Source organism: Schistocerca cancellata, chromosome 4, assembly GCF_023864275.1.
Source record: "Schistocerca cancellata isolate TAMUIC-IGC-003103 chromosome 4, iqSchCanc2.1, whole genome shotgun sequence".
Classification (NCBI taxonomy): Eukaryota; Metazoa; Arthropoda; class Insecta; order Orthoptera; family Acrididae; genus Schistocerca; species Schistocerca cancellata.
The window spans coordinates 629,418,888-629,441,118 of NC_064629.1; the positions used below are offsets into that span (position 1 = coordinate 629,418,888).

At 40.3% G+C, this 22,231-nt stretch overlaps 1 protein-coding gene across 1 annotated transcript in view; it reads right to left on the reverse strand.

Annotated features, from left to right (window-relative positions):
- LOC126183718 (vacuolar protein sorting-associated protein 41 homolog) overlaps nucleotides 1-22,231 on the reverse strand; it is a 140,363-nt gene that overhangs the window by 50,018 nt on the left and 68,114 nt on the right. The window contains exons 8-12 of the mRNA XM_049925905.1: nucleotides 16,414-16,519; nucleotides 9,974-10,125; nucleotides 9,729-9,883; nucleotides 6,155-6,333; nucleotides 5,886-6,072 (exon numbers count right to left, since the gene is read on the reverse strand). Of these exons, the coding sequence (XP_049781862.1) occupies nucleotides 5,886-6,072; nucleotides 6,155-6,333; nucleotides 9,729-9,883; nucleotides 9,974-10,125; nucleotides 16,414-16,519 (779 nt within the window). The remainder of the gene's footprint in view (nucleotides 1-5,885; nucleotides 6,073-6,154; nucleotides 6,334-9,728; nucleotides 9,884-9,973; nucleotides 10,126-16,413; nucleotides 16,520-22,231) is intronic.

The window sequence follows — 22,231 nt, forward strand, 5'->3', positions numbered from 1 at the left end:
GGAAGACTTCTCACTTTACACCTCCCCATGTGGTACCAGTGTGATGGATGTACCACCCACTCCACCCAAATTATTACAGATCTAACAGAATATTTTGTGTTTACTGGATTTGTCATTTGGGAAACACAAAATGGCTGCACAACCACTGGACTAACATCTTTGTACTTTTATCTGTGGGGAGAATTGAAACAAGAGTTCTGCAAGGACACACTTACAACTGCCAAAGATGTCAAGTACTGTACTGTACTGTGAAATTCATTAGGCAGTAATGTCTGTCCTACATCATTGTAGAGCATGCATCAGTGTTCAAGGTCAACATTTTGGGCACTTGAAATGATAATCACAACACTAAACATACAAACTTAACTGAGTTACATGTTTGCTTTTACTTGGTACTGTAAGGGAGATATTTGTGGGGCCTCTTCTTCAGATGGTAGGAGAGGGGTGTTAAGTACTGTTACCTCGTTATATCTGTACAAGTTCCACACATGTTATGTCATTGACTTCCTCTTCAAACTCTTTGCAAGGTCACAAAAAAGTATGTAGTTCTATTTAAAAAAAAAAAGTTGGTGTCATAAGGCAACTATAAACAATAAAAATTACCTGTGAATGTCTGAAAATTTGATATATTGTCCACTATAACTTAGTGAAAATCACACCTTGTTATTTTTACTCATTCTGGATAAATTTTGGGTGATTTCTCTTAGCTGGCTCATCCTATATACAGGGTGATTTTTTTTCCACTGTGGACAAACTCTTGGGATTGATCTATCAGAGGATATGGAACAAAAAAGTTCTAATGAACTTATGTCAGGAAATGCATGGTTTCGATGCTAGAGACCATTTATTAAATCATACATTGTAACAGAGACTGTGGTCTTATGCGCATTGTACCATGCAGCCACAGTCACAATAAGTGTTGAAAATGGTTTCCATGTGCCTCAACGCATACATGTACACGCTGTAGCACGTTCTGTCTCACATGTTCACATTGGCCAGGCAGCATGCAAACTGTGTCAAATGCAGCACGAATATGATGCTTCAGTGTCCCCTTATCTGGAATAGGCTCCACACAAATGATACTTTTGAGATGGCCCCATAACCACAAATTGCACAGGTTGAGATCCAGTGAATGAGCAGGCCACGCAACTGGACCCCCTCGTCCAATCCAATGAACAGGGAAGACACATCTGAGATGCATCTGGACGTTAATGGTATAGTGGGCTGGAGCACCATCATGTAGCAGCCACATCATCCTTCAAGCCATCAATGAGACTTCTTCCAGTAGGTGAGGCAAAGTCACCCGCTAGAAACACCGATAGTTCTGACCTGTTAGATGGCTTGGAAGGAAAACTGGTCCCTTAAATATGGTTGCCAGTTATGCCGACCCACACATTCCGGCTGTACTGACGCTGATGATTCGCTGTCACCATACCATGGGGGTTCTGCATACTATCCCACAGATAACCATTATGAAAGTTGAAGGTACCAATCCACGTAAAGGTGGCTCATCTGTGAGGTGGCTCATCTGTGAGGTGGCTCTTCTGTAAATAGGATGCATGACATAAAACCCAGAATTGTGGGTGCCTGGTGAAGCAACCAGTGAAAAAACTGTTCCCAATTTGGAAAGTCTGTTGCTAGTAATCCCTGCACACACTTCAAGTAATAAAGGTAGTAACAATTGTCATGGAGAATGTTCCCCACAGTTGCCTGGCTTACCCTGAACGTCAGGCCAACTGCCTGATACCGACATGGTGGTCACCTTCCACAGTGTTAATCACATTTTCCTCCACGTCTGATGTCCGAGCATTTCAGGTACATCACTCATGATTTTCTGCTTCCTGGAACGACCCTGTCTCAGACAAATGGTGAAACACTGTTGCAAACACTGAATGCTGAGGTGCCCGCCACCCGTTGCCATTTGCCTTTTTGTAAGTACACACCATGTCGAAAAGCTCTCGATTCAAATAGGGAACCAGTCTGACAACGGTGTATCACATCCACTACAAGGCGAAACAGCAAGAGAAGTGACTCGGACACTACATTACCAATTACTATGGCAAGAGCGGGTGCTAGGGCATGACGTATGAGGAGCAGTAATATCCTCTAGGAGGAAACCAGACATACTGTAACTGTGGCTGGATGGTACAGTGCATATTAGACCACAGTCTCTGTAACAAAGTATGATTGAACAAGTGGTCTCTAACATGGAAACCGTGCATTTCAGGACATAAGTCAATTGGACCTTTTTTGTTCCGTGTCCTCTCATCGATCAATCCGTAGAGTTGTACACAGTGGAGAAATCATCCTGTATAATTTCTGCACCGAGGTATTTGTGGAGGACAAAAAGTTGTAGCTGCAGGAAGATGGTAAAACCTGCATGCTCCTGTGGTCTATGGAACAAGTTAAGATGTAACTCAAAACTAAGTATACTTTACCGTTATACCTAATGAGGAGGTCTTTGGATGTAGTTTACTAAAAGGAGCTGGAAGGCATTTCTTAAAACCTCCACTCACTCACCAGTTATCCTGTCAACTCTGAAGCAGTGCATAAAAAGCCTATAGTGTAGGTTATACAAGATTAGTGGGTAGTGGCTGGGTATTTGACAGATGATTACCACACAGTTCACAAGTACAACTAGTGTCAGACTCTTGGCAGTGGCATGCCAACCTCTTCTAGAAGCCCACTCATGGAGCTTGTCTGACACCGTCCATATTTTTGTTATATAGTTGGTTTTCAGCTGGGATATGTGTAGCAGCCACATAAGTTTGTTACCAAAGAAACAACTCAGGAATTGGAATAGCTCAGCCAAATTTAAGAAATCATTATTTATGGAGACATCAAGGTGAGGATGTACTGCCCTGAAATGGTGAAATTACATGACATGTTTCTAAATAAGGGGCATAAAGAGAAGGGGAAAGGGGGTGGCTGAAAATCAAGCATTAGCTATGCAATTGGCTTCCTACAACTGGTGTTTAGCAGCACCCATTGATGTAGTGCTGCAGTGTAGATAGAAATCACTCACATATAGTGACTGTGAAACAAAGGACCTGACCACAATAGCAAAAAGGGTGACACTTAGGACAAATCTCTGGAGTATTCTATTCTTTTGTATGTGTTAATTGCTGAACACAAGTCAAGGAGACAAGAAGTTCTGGATAAAAGCCGAATTCCCCATTTACCACAACAATGGTAGTGCCAAGCAGTGTTGTAAACTTTCTGAAAGTCAAAGAAAACAGAAATTAAGTGATGAAGGTGCACAAAAGCTTTTCTGGAAGTGGATTACAAGCACAGCAGATGATAGGTAGTGGATTACAAGCCACAAATGGCCATTTTTACTGGGACAGAAATTCACAGAATTCGAGGCACCATAGCAGACATTGGTTCAACATCCTTTCAACTGTGTCGCACAGTTCATCAGGCAGATTGATCTATAATAGTTATGAAAACATGGGTCCTTCTCAGGTTTCAATAGTGTAATGACAATACTTTCTCTCCAGTGGAAAGGAAATTCACCTCTCTGCCCTACATGACTGAAAATCCTAAGAATATAAATCTTACTCTTGAATTTCAAAATGTTCCCAGCAACATGGATATTCAAAGGTTTGTGCTTGCAGCCAGTTGTCATTTACTACACTCCACAATATTTTGACTGGGCATCTTCCAGTCATCTTCAAGAAAATCGTCAAAAACAGAAGAAGACTATCCTCACCCCTCAATTTTTTAGCATGTTGTGTGTATTCTGTGCATGCTATAAGATTGTGGTGACAGGCCGATAACACTACTCGGCAGGCTATGTCCTTGCTGGTGGAATTGGGCAACTCACCTATCATCACGATTAGTGCTCCATAAAGTGTGTCACACCATCATTTCTGTGATTTGCTCCAAATGAAGATGACAGAGCATGCCAATGACAACAGCAAGTGACAGCCACAAGGACAGCTGAGTTCCGTAATTTCACCAGTGAGAGCACTGCCTGCCAGGTAGAGTGGTCAGCCAGTAACCACAATCTCACACATTTGCAGAACAAACACAGCTCACTAATAAACTGTGGGATGGGGAAGGTCATCTTCAATGTTCCACAGATCACTTGGAGGTGACTGGCTAGTGTCCAGTCAAAATATCATGGTGTGTAGTAAACGACCACTTGTCTGCATGCCCGAAACTGTTAAAAATATTTTACTCTTGATGCTAAGGTGTTTGATCATCTCAATATGAATTCTGTAAGGATCTGGAGGTGTGTCTTGAAACAATGCTTGTTAACTGTGAAGCTCTCATTCACAAAATGGGTTACTATTGAACACTGGTCATTGTGTACAGAATGACAGGCTGACATACTGCTACTTGTTTATGGGGAAAACAAATACAGTGTGATAGTTTTTGCTCAAGTAGTACAGCACAAAGTGTTGACAATACCAAAAGGGTTCACAATAGTACCACCATTAAATTCAGTTCTGACCACTGATACAAAAATATAATGGCCACAGAAATGACAACAGTTACACCACACCTATGAAGATGGGATATGTCCTCTCATGGATAACATCCAGGTTCCTTTTCTCCTTTCTTATTAAATAGCATGCCTTCATGTACAATATTTTTAATGTGATCAAGCTGGTCATGGAGGATGGTTTTTATACAACTGAAGTAGCTGTTAGCACTCTCTGGTGGCTGCTGCATTCTCCTCAGACCACCAAAGTACAATTTTCTGATGGAAAAGAGACAAGATACAAGAACTCGTCTTTTCAGCAGCATGTACAAGTTTCCATCATCATCCTGCAGCTAAAAGCTGAAAAATCAGCTCTTAGGAAAGCAAAGTGAATCTACTGGTTTCTGGTTTGGAGAAGAGACGATAACTAGATAATGGTCACTGTCACACATCTGATCATGAATTGGACTTGCACAGAGAGAGAGAGAGAGAGAGAGAGAGAGAGAGAGAGAGAGAGAGAGATTCTGCTGCTATTCATACACTGCCCACACAAGAGGTATGTCTGTATTTATTTCCTTATACTTGGATAGTGCTGAGTCAGTATATTTCAAGCCTCCCGATGAAAGTTTTTTCCTCAAATTTTTACTTTCTTTCTTACTGTTGTTTTGGTACCCAGTGAAGGGCTCAAACTAGTAGAGTTGCCTCAGGAACAGAAGATGAGCACACTCATTTCATCTTCTTCCCCTGTAATTCTAGAGGAGACTGGGGTTTATCTGGCTCTGTCACTGAAGTAGCAATGAAGGAAAATGTATTCTCTTGAAGGTCAGTGTCTGTATCAATAGAAGACTAGAGTCTGGAGTTAAAAGTTTTGACAATCTTAGTGCAGTTGTGCCGCATGCAAATTTCCTCACAGAAATGACAGAGGTCAACAGCAGACTAACATGGTGATGTATCCTATACCTCTAGATTTCTTTCTTCTTAAACGTGGGACATATCCTTATTGGGGAGAGTGCTGTCCAGGCAAATTTACACATACCGGAGCTCATTCAGAATGTGCTCTCTCGTTCATTGTCTTCTGCAGCCTTCACACATTTGTAGGCATGTGTAGAGTGCGGGAGGAAGAGGGGGGAGGGCTGTATAGTGAGAAGATATATGCCCAAAACTCAGACACTTGAAACAACTCACAATCTCTGTCCCTGCAGAGTGAGTTGCATTATTTCTCAAAATATTCACCAAGAAACTCTTGCCCAATACAAAAATTTCATCATCAATTCATCAGACAAGACTACAGCTGTAAAGCACAAAAGCAACATCTACACCAGATAGGATTTTTGGAACATCTCCAAGATCAGTGTAATGACTATTGAAAAAAGGTAAGAACAAGTAGAATTTTAATTTCCATTGCAACTTAAATAGCTTAAGTACTTAACAAAGTATATCAGTGAAATAAACATACCAAATACAGATAATGGTGGTTGTTTTCCAAGGCCTTTACAACAACATCAACAGGAACTCTATCTTTCTCCAAAAACATATTAATAGCCTGTTCAGAGTCTAGATCCATCAATTCTTCTATTGTGTCATAGATTGAACTGTACAGATTGTGTTCCTGGATCAACTGGAAGGCATCCTTATGATGCAGCCTACAATGGAAAGGTATTTTTTTTAAACAGAAAAAGAAAAAGAATCCAAAAGAAACAATTATTTCTTGGTTTAGGAACTTACTTAAGGTACATAGCGAGAGCCTTATCGTGTTTGTGCTCATGGGAATATAAGATGGCCAACGCTTCCAACAGTAGTGTCTTGTCTGTATCATTTACCAGCAGATGTTCCAGTACAGCATTCACAACAGCAGGAACATTGTAAAGTGTTGGTGACCATTCCTTCACTGTTTTCAGAAAGCCCTGAAAAATAAAATACAGTTAATTAATTACAAAGAAATATGCTGTATTTCATAATAACTTCATAAAATGTCAAGTAAAATGCAAAAATTAATTGATCACAATTAAGACACACACATTAATGACATGCATTGACAAAAGAATTAACTCTGCTTTTTTTATATATAATCATTATGTAAATAGTTAAATTTTATTCCCTACAGCCCTGTAATACTATGAAGAGATTATGACAGGTGACATCTCTCTTTGTGTGTGTGTGTGTGTGTGTGTGTGTGTGTGTGTGAGAGAGAGAGAGAGAGAGAGAGAGAGAGAGAGAGAGAGAAAGAGAGAGCACTGCATGTAAGGCACTGATGCCCAGTAACTCCTGTTTTTGCAAGATCTGCAGCCTGAGCAGATGACAATTTAAATCAACATGGGGAGTATGGTAAATAGACCTTTTCTTGCAGAGCCATTCCATCTCTACAAATTTATGCAACACACATTATGGCGGGAAAAAAAGAAATATTGAAAGTCACAACTTTCAAAGTATAATTAGTTTTGGTAAAATATTTGTAAGCAAAGAGCAGTCTGATCCATTCCAGTGCTCCATGAACATTACCTTAAAATCCAGGTTATACAGTGCACCCATGCTCCGTGACTGCCATGACACATGTCAAAAGTTACAGTACTTTTTGTGTCTCCCAATACAAAACTTCCAACTGAATGCTTTTTAAGCAGTGTAAATTTTGCACTTAACACTTGGTGGATCAGTTTATTGTTTTCCTTCATTACTTGAGACTTTTGAAGTGAAACTGGTCAATAGTACAAATGTTACTTTTGGGATACTGAAACTTTGGTGACATCCAAAGTTTTTAAGATATTTACTTCAATGAGAAAAATCCACTGAACTACATACATTCCAGACAACCAAAATTTTACTGTTTCATATATGTCCTCTTGGCTACAAAATAATATTCACAAAGGAAAGAATGGCTGCTTCAGTTCTAGAAAGTTTCCATGCTATCACAGGTGGCCAATGGGTGTCAATAATATGGGGCAAGAATACTTCAGTGTTTGAAGATTATCTATGCCTTCCATCATGAAGGGCTTCAGCTGTCTGCACATGCTTATCAGACAGTTTCTTTGCTCAGGCTGGTGAGCTCCCAGTACACATCTACTGACATTTCCTCAAGGTAAGCCACACATACAGATTCTTGTTTAATCAGCACTCACTGGTATCCCATGTAGTTCTCTAAGCTCTCACGAATACAGGATTTCTGCAAAAGTAGACCTAGTGACCCTTGGCATCAAACCAGACTGCAGTCTTTATCCTAAGAGTTTAGGTTGGTTGGGTGGTTGATTTGTGGAAGCGGATCAAACAGTGAGATCATCAGTCCCATCGGATTAGGGAAGGAAGTCAGCTATGCCCTTTCAAAGGAACCATACCAGCATTTGCCTGAAGCAATTTAGCGAAATCATAGAAAACCTAAATCAGGATGACCAGACGCATATTTGAACCATCGTCCTCCCAAATGCAATCGTGCTAACCACTGCGCCATCTTGCTTGGTAAGAGTGTAGGCTACTGACATCCTGAAGATCAAAAAGGTTAAGATTTATTTTAGATTTCCTTCACTTCCTATGGGACAGTTCAACAGATTAAGATTGTTAATTAAAATTTTACATTGTTTTATATTGGCACTACAGTGGTGTACCTGTCAACAACTTTGGTTGCTGTGTAATTTACCCAAAACATGACCTCAGAATCAGCTTACTGGATAAATTTGTCATCTATGAAACACAGATATATGTATGCAAGATCCTTAAGGCACTGCTGCAGATTAGATGTAGATGAGCCAAAAAATCCTAATCTACTCTGACTCCCTCGGTCACATCATGCTAGTCATTACACGAGGACATGCTGAAAAGTAATGCTTCCAATTTTTTTATGTGAAAACTCTTAAAGCTTTTTAAATAAAACGTGTTATTAGCATACTGCATCTTTATTCTTCATGTCTACATACTTATTTCTCAACATAGTCACCCTGGTGACAAACACATTTCTTGCAATGAGAGACTGGTTTGTTGATACTGTCACTGTAGAATGTTTGACTTAATTGACAGAGCCACAACCTCATCTCTGCTTGCACCACTTCATTACTATCAAAGTGCAGTCCTCGAAGGTGTTCTGTAAGTTTGGGAAACAAATGAAAATTGGATGGGGCCACGTTGTGACCTTATGGAGGCTGATCGATGACAGTTAACCCGTGGCACTGGATTGTTGCTGATGTTGCACTGCTCATGTGTGCTCTGACACTGTCATGCTGAAGGATAGGGTGTTCCATGTGTGGACAAACCCTTCAAATTCAAAACTTGATTACAGCACACTGTTTCTCAGGCACTGATGTTGTTTCATTACACACTGCCATGTTACATGCTACAATGATGAGCCCTCTAATGATAAAGGGCTAGAAATAAGTAGACATGAAGAATGAAGAAGCAGAATAGTAGTAATTTTTGTTTTATTTAAAAAGGTTTTAAGAGCTTTCACTTAAGAAATTCAAAGGTGTTACTTTTCAGTGTGCCCTCATACGTACCCAGCAGACAAGGCAGTCTACAAGATTCACAGTTACCTCCTCTATCTCTACTTTAGCAACTATGAAGTTACATGATCTGTTGCTGCCATTTGGATGAGACAGTTGTAATTCGGTGCTCTATCCAGTTTGGTTGACACTATATATGACCATTTTCTAGCCATTGTCCCCCCCCCCCCCCCCCCCCAACATACACTGTAGTAGCAGACCCTCTACAGACTAACTGCTGTTACCATTGATCTTTCCAGTCACACATAACAGCGCACTATTGGGCAAGTAAACTCATTCCTTGGAAATCTTAATCCTTTGTTGGTGGTGCACTGTTCTACACATTCTCCTAGTGTGAATTCACTTAAGCTGTTCTTTTTTGTGTTGCAGTGTTCACAAAACTGTGCAAAGTAACATCTTATTGACTGTTGCTTTTGAGATACTACTTAGTTTCACATGTGTGCGCGCACACACACACACACACACACACACACACACACACACTTGTGGCCAGCGTTGCTGCCTCTGGATCACGGGGTCCCGGGTTTGATTCCCGGCCGGGTTGGGGATTTTCTCTGCCCGGGGACTGTAATCATCATTTCATCATCACCATCATCATTCGTGACAGTGACTAGATTGGATTGTGTACAAAGTTGGACTGTGTAAAAATTGGGCCTTTGTACGGGTGCTGATGACCGCGTAGTTGAGTGCCCCACAAACCAAACATCATCATCATTGCCACCACACACACACACACACACACACACACACACTCTCTCTCTCTCTCTCTCTCTCTCTCTCTCTCTCTCTCTCTCTCTCAATGAAAACAGCTCTATTACCTTTGGGTCCATTTTCAAGTACTCGTACAAAACCATTTCATATATGTGAGGGTCCAGAGAAGGTTCTCCTCTCGGCAAGTATGGGCTCACAGCTCTTAGTTGATGCAGCCGAGCAAATTTAAACACTTCTTCTTCCCAGAGCCTCTTGTCTCTCCCTGAATAAAAGGAATGGAAAAAAAAAACATAACTGCATTCTAATTAAGAACAGAAATCATCCACTACCAAAGTACAGACACTGGACTTACCGAGTATTTTAACACAAAGCTCTGCTGCTTCTTGATATCTTTGAACTGACAGCAGGTGATCAAGATATGCTCTCCCAACATTCAACAAATCATGCTTTTTGAGATCACGTCCTTCAAACTGGATAACCGCCTCCATTGCAGCCTCATACTTTCTGAAAATTTTCCACAACATGGGTACAGGAGAAAAATTAACACAGTGTAACTTCAAAATGAGACAACATACAAATTCATGTGGATTGCCACATTCAGTGACTAGCATTACCTAGGGCCTACTGTATATTCCTTTGGGAATTAACTAAATTGAAAACTTATATAGCATGAAATATAAATGTGACATGCAGCTGCCTTTGAATGAAAGATATTTTACACGAAAAAGGAAAAAAAACATAGGTTTAAATCATAATATGAGCTATTGTTTCACCAATAAAATTCTCTCTTCCTCTCTCAAGAGAGAGACAATTGATTTTAACAGTAATCCATGTTTTATTACGTACAGAAAGACAGAAAAATGTCAAGAAAGATTCAAACTCTTCCATATTTAGCAGTGCATCATGGATACAACATTTATGGAAATATGGCAGCAGCAGTTGCAACTGCAAAAACTGCATATGATAAACAGTAATGCCAGTTTGTGAACCTACTGAAACTGCAGAATAATTTACTGAGGTACACATTGGAGTGAGATATGGTTACATTAGCATTAACATTACTGGTTACTACAGTGATGTTGACAACACATGTGTTTCCAGCTTCTGATAAAATGAAGGAAGTTTCAAATACTTTTCTGCAATGTTTTATCATGTTTTTCAGGCCAGAAATATTTCCATTACTGGCAACCATTCAGTGTGCAGTCTTTAATTTTTTATGCAATTGTGCATCTAGTTCCCAATCTTGATGGTTAAGATAGCACAATGGGAAAGTCGGATCACTGTCTACGTTCTCAAGACACCAGTGTTCAAAATTTTTTCATCTAAACAATGTATACTTGACAGTGACTTAGGTGTAGTAGGACAGTATCCTTTACAATATTGATCTCAAAGTTAAATCTGCTCTATCCATGAGTAGCTGGATATCAGCACGTGTCAAAACCCAGGAGAGAAATGGGAGAAGTCACAAGGCAAGGTCCCAGCATGTGATGGCAACAGTACAAGCAACCATAACTGGGAAACCATCCAACATATGTTGCTGCTTGGTGTCAATGTGAAAGTAAAGGATTCCCTGTTGGTCGAAGTCAGGGTCCGGCCCAGTGGATAGACACGACAATGTGTCAACACTGGAATGCTGTGCCATGGGCTTTTACTAGAAGATATAATTGTATTTACTCAGAAACAAACTTCAGCACTGGAGGCGTTTGGGGTGTCCATTCTGGGAGGCTGGAGTGCAGCCCGAATAATGCCACCAACAGCACGTGATCCATAATTAGAGAGAACTTCATCCCAAAAAAAGTAGACATGAATTTGTTTTAATAGCAAACACTATTGCCAATGTCTCTTTTTGGTCTGGCAATAGTTTTGCTGTGCTGGGGTAAATGTCTTTGACTCTTACATTACAGGCTGTTCTGAGCCATTCCCATTCCTGTGAAACAAGACCATCCTGGTGCCATAGGCAGATGCATTGGCTGCCAAATCCACCGGGTGACTAGGAGTGAATGGTATGAGGCAAGGGACTGATTTCAGCATGGCTTTCAATCCAGTAAAAGTCCAGTCACTGGCAGGGGTCCAGTTGTAAGGCACACCACTTTATGCAACTAATTAAGGGGTTGTGCAATGTGAGCTGTGGGGGATAAGAACTTGGAATAATATTTGACTCTGTCCAGAAACACCTATAATTTAGTTATGTTCATCGGGCAGGGTAGGTGATGATGATGTTTGGATTGGGGGGGGGGGCGCTCAACTGCGCGGTTATCAGCAGCCGTACAAATTCCCAACCATTGCTCAGTCCAGCCTCACCACTTGCATGGATGGTGATGAAATCATGTAGACAACACAAACATGGGCAAGGTAGGGAATCTATTGCGGCAACATTCCCATCAGTGGGCCTGATTCCTTCTTTGACAAGCCAGTGCCCCAAATACAGTGCCCAGCTGAAAAAAGCCTACACTCCTCCAAATGACAATGAAGGCATGTATCCTGCAGGATTGTGAAAAGCACACAAAGGTTTTGCAAATTATGCTGGGGGCAGAGTCCCATAACAATGAGGTCATCCAAGTAATTCAAGCAAGCCAGAATACGCTGTGTCAGTTGTTCCACAAACCTTTGGAAAATTGCAGGGACTGAGGAAATGCCAAATGTGAGTCACTTGTAAATCCAAAAGGCTTAGTAATGACAATGATGTTCTGCGATTCCTCATCTATGGGTAATTGAAAGTAAGTATCAGCGAGGTCAATTTTGGAGTAGAATTCCCCTCCAGAAGTTTGGTGAGGAAGTCTTCTAGCCAGGAAATAGGATAGGTTTCCACCTGTGACTGGGCACTGATTGTACCTCCACACGATTGGTGAGAACCATTGGACTTTCTGATGATTACTAGTGGAGTGGCCCATGTGCTAGATTTCACTGGGTTGATAACCTGATCAGCCTGTAGACAATCTTGTTTCTGCTTTACAGCAGCACATAAGGTAACTAGAATTGGTCTGGCACAGAAAAAACAAAATGTGGTATCTGGCTGAAATAGAGGTGCAAGCACAGTGCAAAGATTTTCCAGTCCCTGGAAAGGGACTGCAGTTGATAAGACCTTGACTTCATCAGAGGTAGAAAACCCACGCCACATAAAGGCATCAAGGGCAATTTGTTGACATCAGATGGGTAGTCATTGACAAATAATGTTGTGAGCCACGTAACATGCCTGTAGGCCGCAGTGATTGAGAACTGCCAACAGAGAGGAATAGAACTATCCCCATAGACTACCAAATGCCATGAGGATGGGAACAACACAGGTAAGTCCGGATCTGCACGTCACTTGATTCATAAAAGATACGGTGGCTCCTGGGTCCATCTGGATACAGACTTCCTGGTGAGAAATGCGAAGCATGAAAAGCAATTTCCACGTGGAGGGGTCACCAGGAGTGATTACTGAATGCAGGGCATGTAAGGTGTCAGGTCACTAATGAGGTGGTATGAGAGCAAGTTGCTCTGTTTTGACACACTGAGCGGAGATGCACCTGTTTGCCACAGTGTGTGCAAGACCCACAGTGATCTGGACAGTGTGCTTGGAAGTAGGTGGAAAAACACTACAGGCAAGAAGGGTGTGGTCTCTGAAACCATCAATGAAGGGGCAACTGGAGGCTCAGATACCACAGAAACGTCGGACAATGACAAATCACAATGTTGCTGCAACCTGGGTGTCATCCAATGCCTGTGACATGGAGGTGGAACTCATGGTTGCGCCTTAACTGCCACAATTTGTGGCCTCACCAAAAGTTGTTTGTCAGCAGCCTGCAAAATTTTGACAAGGAGTGCGATGCACAAGATGTCCTCCTACAACTGGTTATCCAGTTTCAATTGCACTGTGCTACTCTCCGGATTGGGTGCCAGCTGAACTGTGATATTATGAATCGAGGAGTCTGTGTATGAAGCCTTGCAGCCTTGACCGGTGTAAGTGAAATCATTTATGGCACTGATGAAAATAAAACCTGAAGGCAACCACATGATGATAACCACATGGAAATAATAACTAGTCAACAGAATGAATATCTACTGAAAGGAGAGCATGACGGGATCAGACAGAGGTCTAATTTTCAAAGCAGAAAAAACACATCTGATAATCCCGTGACAGAAATTACGACTGCTGCAATGAATCATCTGTGACATGAAATGCCTTGAAATGTTGCTTCAGGTGATGCAAATATGTGTCTCAGTCCTCTGTAGTGTCACTGAAAGACAGAAATGATAGAGTATGGAAGGGGGTGTCATTAGCTCAGGATGCTGAAGACTGGAGCAAATGGTCTCACATGCTCAGAGTTTGTCCATCTGAAGCTGAAGCTACTTTTGTATCAAGCCTATCTGTAGCTTTTTCTGCTGCATTAGTTGTTGCTCCAGCAAGCAAATCAATTTAGTGTCCATGCTACTGAACAACTGCCTCCTCACCAATGCTATATCCACAAGTGGCTGGGTATCAGTGCACGTCAGAACCCAGGAGAGAAATTGGTGAAGCTGCAAGGCAGAAGGATTGCCTACAGAAGAGAACATGATACCAAGTGATAGCCAAGTTAAACACAGCTGACAGACAGTGGACAAGACACAGACTAGGACAATCCCAAAGCAGCCTACACAACAATGAAGTGCAAAGTGAAAACATTTGCCTCAATGATGTCAACAGGCCAAGAACAAAGAGAGAGAGAATCCAAAATGTGACCAAAGAGAAGAACCGAGTGCTAAGCAAGGCTATTATCAAATAGTCCATAGTACAATGATGATGATAGTAACTGACAATATCAGATGTGAGTACAGAACTGACTGACTATTCACTGGCAATGCTATGCCCACTATAGGCCATCTAGGTCCATGTCCTTCGATGGGCATTGAACTCCCCTGCAGCCTGATACCAGAAAATTGATACAGCACATCATCATCATCATCATCATCATCATCACCATCATGAGATCCTGCGTCACCCTCACAAAAGATGCATCTAACTCATTTAGGAACATAGTTAATAACACCAAAACTAAAGTGTAAGATCACATTTGCCCAAGAATGTGGCATAAAAAAGACATGCTTCCACAACATTATATTCAAGTGTAAGTTGCGGTGGTGGTGGTGGTGGTGGTGGTGGCAGTAGTTCACAATGTGTTTTTGTAGTCACAGCTGCCATTAATGCCCACACCACAATACCACGTACTCTATGCTTCAAACAAGCTTGGATATGTACCTGCTGTCTGTAACTAAGGGACACTGGTGTCTCCATAACCTTAACTAAACTTATTGGCACATCAGCTATCCATCTCTGGCTGTAAGAAACAAAGTGTGGTAACTTACAGTAAATGGCCTATTGCTTTAAAATGCCAAATCACAGTTGTAGTAACTAAACTTATTGGCACATCAGCTACCCATCTCTGGCTGTAAGAAACAAAGTGTGGTAACTTACAGTAAATGGCCTATTGCTTTAAAATGCCAAATCACAGTTGTAGTAAGCCACAATGAAATGAGAGGGTCCTTGTCTTGAACAATGGACCACAATTCATGTCAGCCAATTTTCTACAGCTTTGTACTGCCAATGGCATACACCATGCAACTACTGCTCCTTTTCACTGTCAAGTCTAACAGTGAAGCAAATGGTTCATTTGAATGTTCAAAAGTCACATGGAGAAACTCCACTCCTCTCACACATGGGAGGAGGCCATAAAAGATTTTTCTTTCCTTGTACCATTCTTTGGGAAGTCCATCATTTGCGACTGTCACAGAAAGAGCTCATTCTGCCAAGTCATACAAAGTTTCAGCCACAAGAAATAGTTGTTGGAGCATGTCATCAAGAGTCTTGGGTTGTTTGTTTTACAATGTTCAAGGTTCCTCTGGACTGCATAAGTGTGACCAGAGATTGAAAATCGTGGACTCGCTGACAGTCCTGCAACCTGAGTCAATGTCTATAGAGGCACCATCCCAGACACTAACAAAGTGGATACTGGGGTGCGGAAATACAGCTGCCATCAGCTGTAATTACACTTCCTGTCTTCTCATCTTCATCTGCATTCAGGCCTCCCTCCACCATAATCACGACACAACACTGCATGACGACGGTCCAGAGGTTTTATGGGTGGGAGATGGGGGTGGGGCATGGATGTGGTGCTGTCCAAATAACAAGATCCTGTGTCCTACAGGTCCTATGTCAAAGATGGTACCTCATGACAAAACCACAAATAAGGGTAGTCGCTTCCTGATGAAGCAATGAATGAAAACGTCTCAAGAGGTTCCATACGCCACTGTTGTTGGAAGAGTACTTATGTTGCAGTGCAGTGCCACTCAGGCCACTCTGCAATCATTGCTTATGACAACAGCAATGTCTTACTTCAGATCCACCAATGTATGCTGTATTAGAAGTCAGAACAGTATCAAAGTTTATAGACAATTGTACATGGAGAAGAGACTATCATTCTGTGTTGTACAAGTGATTGAATTCACTGAAAATAACAAACATATGGTCACTCCTGTGTACATTAATTGCTCCATGTTAAGAATTTCAGATTGTTCAAGTTTTGATAAAGTGATCTAATATTTTGTGTGTATTTTTGTATGCATTTGACCTCTTCCAGAAGTAAATGTAGGCTGGCTAGAAGCCACTACAGTGCTGTCATGAATGTCTCAAGCATTTTTTCATATGGCACTCTATCCATAATATAATTAAAGGACCCAAAGTAGCACCATGCCACATAAAATGAATGAAACAAATACCCGCTCAGTTATATACATTGCATTTTTATTATCAAACAGGAAAACTAAGCAACATACCCATGTTCAATGAGCCACTGAATGCGATCATCTGCATCATAAGGGCTTGCCACAACAATATCTTTGGGGCTGACAATAAAGAAGCGATTCTCTTCAATAAGACATTCTGAAAGGAAAATAATATTTATCTGTCGTTAATCAGTATTCTTAGAAAGATTAAATAATACTAATTATATAATTAAGACAGCAAAATAAGAATAAGAAGACTATTTCAAATGCGAACAACAATGGAGGGGAAACAGATACCATGAAAGAGCAGATGACAGTATCAAACTTTAATACATGGAAACACTGCTCAGAGAGCAGAAATGAATCTTCCAATTTTTTGCATAGGAAAACGTTACATGAAAAGGGAATAGATATAGACCTACAAGTTGAAAAAAATCCAAAGGTATGACAGCAACACATGATGGTACCACATGCGTAATAAACTATATTGTTAATCAGCAGATTCAAATCACCATCCATTAAACTTAATTTAGGTTTTCCACACTTTATTTTTAATTACTGCAGGCAAATGTCAGAATAGTTCCATGTGAAAGGTCACACTTGATTCTGCCCCCCTCCCCCCCTTTCTTTGAGCTAAGTCTGTGGTCAATCTCAAATCATCTTGATACTGAATGGACATTGAACACTACCATGCCCACCTTCAGCATAGTGGATGGGAGGATTCATCACATTTTCATTTCTTCTGAAACTTTTTTATTATAAGCTTGAGTCAAGACAATATTTTGAACACAATTCTCATTAAATAATGTGTCTTTTTTTTTCTCTCTGCGGTCATCATATATCTAGTTGAATCACAGTTGTTGAACAATGGCTGGCAATTTAATGCCAACATTAGAGTGTAGTCAACACAGATGAACTCTGCACGGCAGGACTACTACACTTTCATGTAAAAGATGCAAGCAATATTTTCTGCATTTCACACACAGCAATACAAGTACATTGTGGAAAACAAATTTATGATGAGAAGATGGGGATTTGCAGTGGATAATGGTGCCCATGCAATGCCGTGTTCCTTGACTTCCAGAAAGCATATTACACAATTTTGCACAGCCATCTAGTGAACAAAATATGAGCTTGCATAACACCAGACCAGCTCTGTCACTAACAGGGTGAAATCATCAGATGCAAAAGCAAATTTGGACACACCACCAGGAAGTATTGTAGGCCATTCCCATTCACAATAAACAGGGTGATTCAGCTGCCCCTATCGATAGGTTTTATGCAACTGGCAGTGCCTTCAAATACCATGAGTTAGATTTTCATATTCTCCTGCTCATTACGCGCAAACTATTAGTCCTACAGAAAAAAATGAATAGGACCATTTTCTAGGAAATTGAATGTGGTTAAACGTACTGCCACACGTTTGTTGGATTGTAACTCAAAATGCAATGAATATGGCTATTTACAGCTGAACTTTAGATTGCAAGAATAACAAAAACTAATGGTATTGCAACTGATTGCTGTGTGCCTCTCCTTTCTTATAGTTTACATTTGCTGCAGACAACAGTTCCTTATGGAATAAAAGTTGGTACTCAATATGTTTTTGCTAGAGGCCATAGTTTTCATGTTACTCAAGAAAAATGTAGAAAACACAACTCTTGCTCCCACACTCAGCCCCCACTGGTCAGGATTTCTAGTATGTTGTTCATGGGACTCCCTCCTACCACTGAACAAAAATTTATGATAGCAAGAATTATTTAGCACATTCCACCTTTGTTGGTCTTCATTGACTGGCCTTATTACACCACCAGCTTAGTCAAGCAGTTACAAATTGTAAAACTGATATTTGTGTAAATTTTACCTAACAATTTTATGGATTTTAGCAGCATAAAATAAACAATTACATTGCTGTATTTGCCACGTTTTCTGACTATGAAACTACTGTGCTTGTAAGAGCTAAGTTAGGATCGGATTGTCAATGTAATTATTTTTAGCATGATGTTTACAAAGTCAGTTTTCTTTTATTACCCTCATAGGGACATTTAAATCAATAATGTTAACAAAATAGATGACTGTGCTGGTGGTGTAATAGCCCAATTAATAGAGACCAAAAAAAGTTGAATATTGGTAATAGTTTGCACTGTAGGAAATTTTTGTACAGTGTTAGGACAGAGCACCATGAACAACATAACAGAAACCCTGACTAGTAAGGGATGAGTGTGGGGAGATGGAGCTGCTTTTTGAAGGTAACTTTTGTACATTGGATAACTCAAAAATCATGGCCTCCAGTGAAAATTTATCCCAGTACAAAATTAGCTACATTAAATTCCCTACAAAAAGGTCCTGTTAAATCTTTCTGTATGACTAATAGTTTGCATGTGGCATGCTAGAGAACATGAAAGTCTAACGCATGTTTTTTGAAGGCACTGCTGGTTGTATAAAACCCATCAGTAGGGACAGCTGTATGTAAATGATCGGATGGACAATGTCGAAAGCTCTCTGATGGTGTTTGTACATGGTGATGATATAAAGTTGCAATGCTGGAAACTTCTAGAAAAAGGAAGGAAGATCTAAAAAGAATAAACTGTTGATGTAAGGCTTAGTAGTTGACTGGGTACAAACAAAATGTGCAAAAATTGGCAGTAAGAACCATTACTGTTGAATTACATGACAGAAGATCAATTACTACGAACAGTAACAGCCGTAAAATATCTAGGGATATGTGCCCTGAGTGACCTAAAGTAGAAGGGCATAATTAAATTAAAAAATTGGATGGCAGGATTCATTGGAAGAATCCTAAGGAAATGTAATTCGTAGACAAAAGGAGTAACCTACAAAATTTTTGTTCAAGTGATTCTTGAGTACTGCCCATCAGTCTGAGGCCCTTACAATTAGGTTTAATTAATGAGATAGAGATGATCTGGTTGTCAGCTCATAATGTTAATAGTACAATCAGTAGAGGTGCTCTAAAAAGTGAATTACATCTGATGAATGAGCTTTTCAGGTTTCAGTATGCTTCAGACATGAAAACAAAAATAGCTGTGACAGTTATTGACTTATGATGTTTAGTTTGCAGTTGGTACATCCGAGTACTATTAGTAACTACATTCTGATCCCTAAACCTAGTTACAGAAATGTGAATAAAACTCACTGGCTTCTACTTTTGGTATTCTGGCCCATGCCAACCTCTGCATCTTTGAGATGCAAACTGTAATCATTTCTCAGCTCACTTACCGGTAATACAAACAATGGCTGTGAAAACATAGTCTTCCTGCTGTTAGTATTCCTGAAACTTGGCAATAATGTGGAATATGTTTGGGAACTCTGTGATTGCAGCATTACTTCCTGCATAGCACAGTATTATCCTGTTAAATTCACTTGATATTTCTTTGTCATTTCCATAGAATAACCTGAGTGATTTTCACTTAAAGTGTGACATTGGGCAATCAGTTTTTGGTTTTGAGTACAGGAATGTCATTCCACACGAGAGCTGCAACTAACCTTGTCTTTTACAATGAGTCAGTAAATCACTCACACTGGCAAAAATAAGGGAGAGACAACTGCCACAGCTGTTTTCCTGCTCTGAGATAACAAGGTCATGCTGTAAAATGATGGCTGCATTAGTGCTCAGTTCCAATCTCAATGGAAGGCATCTTTTTATTTCTTTTGTGACAAACCTACAAGTAGCCAAACTGATAGTCAACAAGGAAATCTTAAGAAAACTTCTCCATCATAAGTCTTCTCACTACTCTCAGTACCTCATACCCTAATTGCAAAAAACTTATGCACTGAACACTTGATAAGGCATTCTTCTGCTTTGAGCTGCCTCCACAGCTTTCACCCCTCTACTACACCCAGAGTAAACATGCATTTTAGACCTTTCCCCACTTGTGACTATCTGATAAAGCTTAAACAACATACATAAGATGCAAAATCCAATATGTAACTGCAAGGCAAATACTACAACCTCAAGTTAAAAAAGACATTTGGTTAACACATTCATAGCAATCTATGTGTGCTGTGTTACTGCAGGGTGTTCACCTGCTTTTTTGAAGTTATTTCATGCAGAAAATCAAACTACAATAATAACCAATTCCATGCTTGTCAATACAAGAGCAGAAATGTGTCCAAGATGCACTCTGTTGCAATCACCTTGGTAAACACCAGTTGGTGTCAAGAAGTGGGTGGCAGGTGGCCACTGTTTGGTGAGGAAACTCTTGAGTATAAACTGTACTTATACTGATGCAGCCCTATAATGATCTGAGCAGAAAACAACACTTCCTCCAGAAGTGTCCACATCCTAAAATATTACCAGATTGTGCAGATGGCTTGAATTCATAGGAGCAGCCAATTTTATTGGTACCTTAAGTGAATGTCTCAGACTCAAGTTTCTGCTGCAGCTTGTCAGGTTTTATGTCAAAGTCTGGACATATTCACCTTTTAATGTGACACATTTGCCGGAGACCTTGGTTGTAGATGTCTCCATTTTGGCTCTTCAGGAAATATTCCACCTCAAAAGTCACCTTGTTGTCATTCTGAAAATGCCAACCATGGAATGTTTTCTTCAGGTTTAAAAAAAGAGGGGTATGAATTCACTGGGCACCATGTAAGGAGAATATAGAGGATGAGGCAAAATTTTATAATCCAAAAAGCAGGAACTGTAAATATGTCCTGTGCATAATGAGTTGAGGTGTTGTCATGGAACAGAATCTCCCTCTTGGACAGTGCCCAGTAACACTTTTCGATTTTGATAGCATGCTCCTGCGAAAGTGTGCCCTTTACAAGCATAATTTTTTAGCATCACACCATGACAGTCCTAAAAACACCCATCATCATCCTCACCTTTTTCAGTGGTAATAAAGCCACATGTTTCTACTACTTGGTTTGCTCTTTTGTCTTGAGATCATAGAAGTTCACTCAGCACTTGTCCATTGAACACGTGGCTAAAGAAATCAAATGTATTGACCCGACACAGGTGAAACATTTTGGTCTAATGTCCTTTCTGAAGAGTGTGAGCTGTCATGAAGCCCAGTGGGCAGTAACTTTTTTCATGTTCAAAATGTAGTGCAAAACATTGAAAACTCATTGATGACTGCAGTGTGCTAAACTAGGAAACACACTTTAACTTTCTGGCAGGAGGTGGTTGTTCTTATTACTCTTCCTCTTTTTCAGTGTGAAGATAAGGCTGAGTTTGCCTCTTTAAAGCAAACTTGCTGTGAGTATAGGTTTAGCCATCTTGTTCTGAACAGAAATATCATTGTCTTTATTTCCACTACCAGTGCCAATGCCAAAACAGGTCTGGAACTTGGTTCACGATACTCTCTTCTAGTATCTGCTAATGTTGACTTTAATTTCCACCATGATTGATGTTCATTCTTTTTTCACATTTGCAAAGACTGCCACTTTTCTATCTCTCTTCTGCCCCTCCTCCAGCTTCCCTTCTCCCATTACATTCCATGAGATTATTTGAACCAAATCTATTCAGTCACAGACCAAGTACTAAAAATAATTTACAGAAAGTTCATAAGAAATATGTAGAAAATATACACATGAATGATTTAGCACCATAAAATGAAGATTCTGAAGTGGAAGGAATTCCTGTGCATAATAAAATGAGATTGACACAGGGAAGCCCTTAAGCTCAGATTTTAAATATCTGGGCTTTATCACTCACCCTTTCACAGTTGAACTGCCAGTCTGTGGGAAATGGACCCATTTAGAATAGTGCAAAAAGACTACTCTTACACTGAAGACAAAAACTTCTACTTCCTCAAATCCTAACTGTGATTCCTCCAAGAAAACATTTCATCTACTTTTAGCCTTAAGAGCTTGAAGTGTTTGACCACTCTCATTAAACTGAAAATTCCTG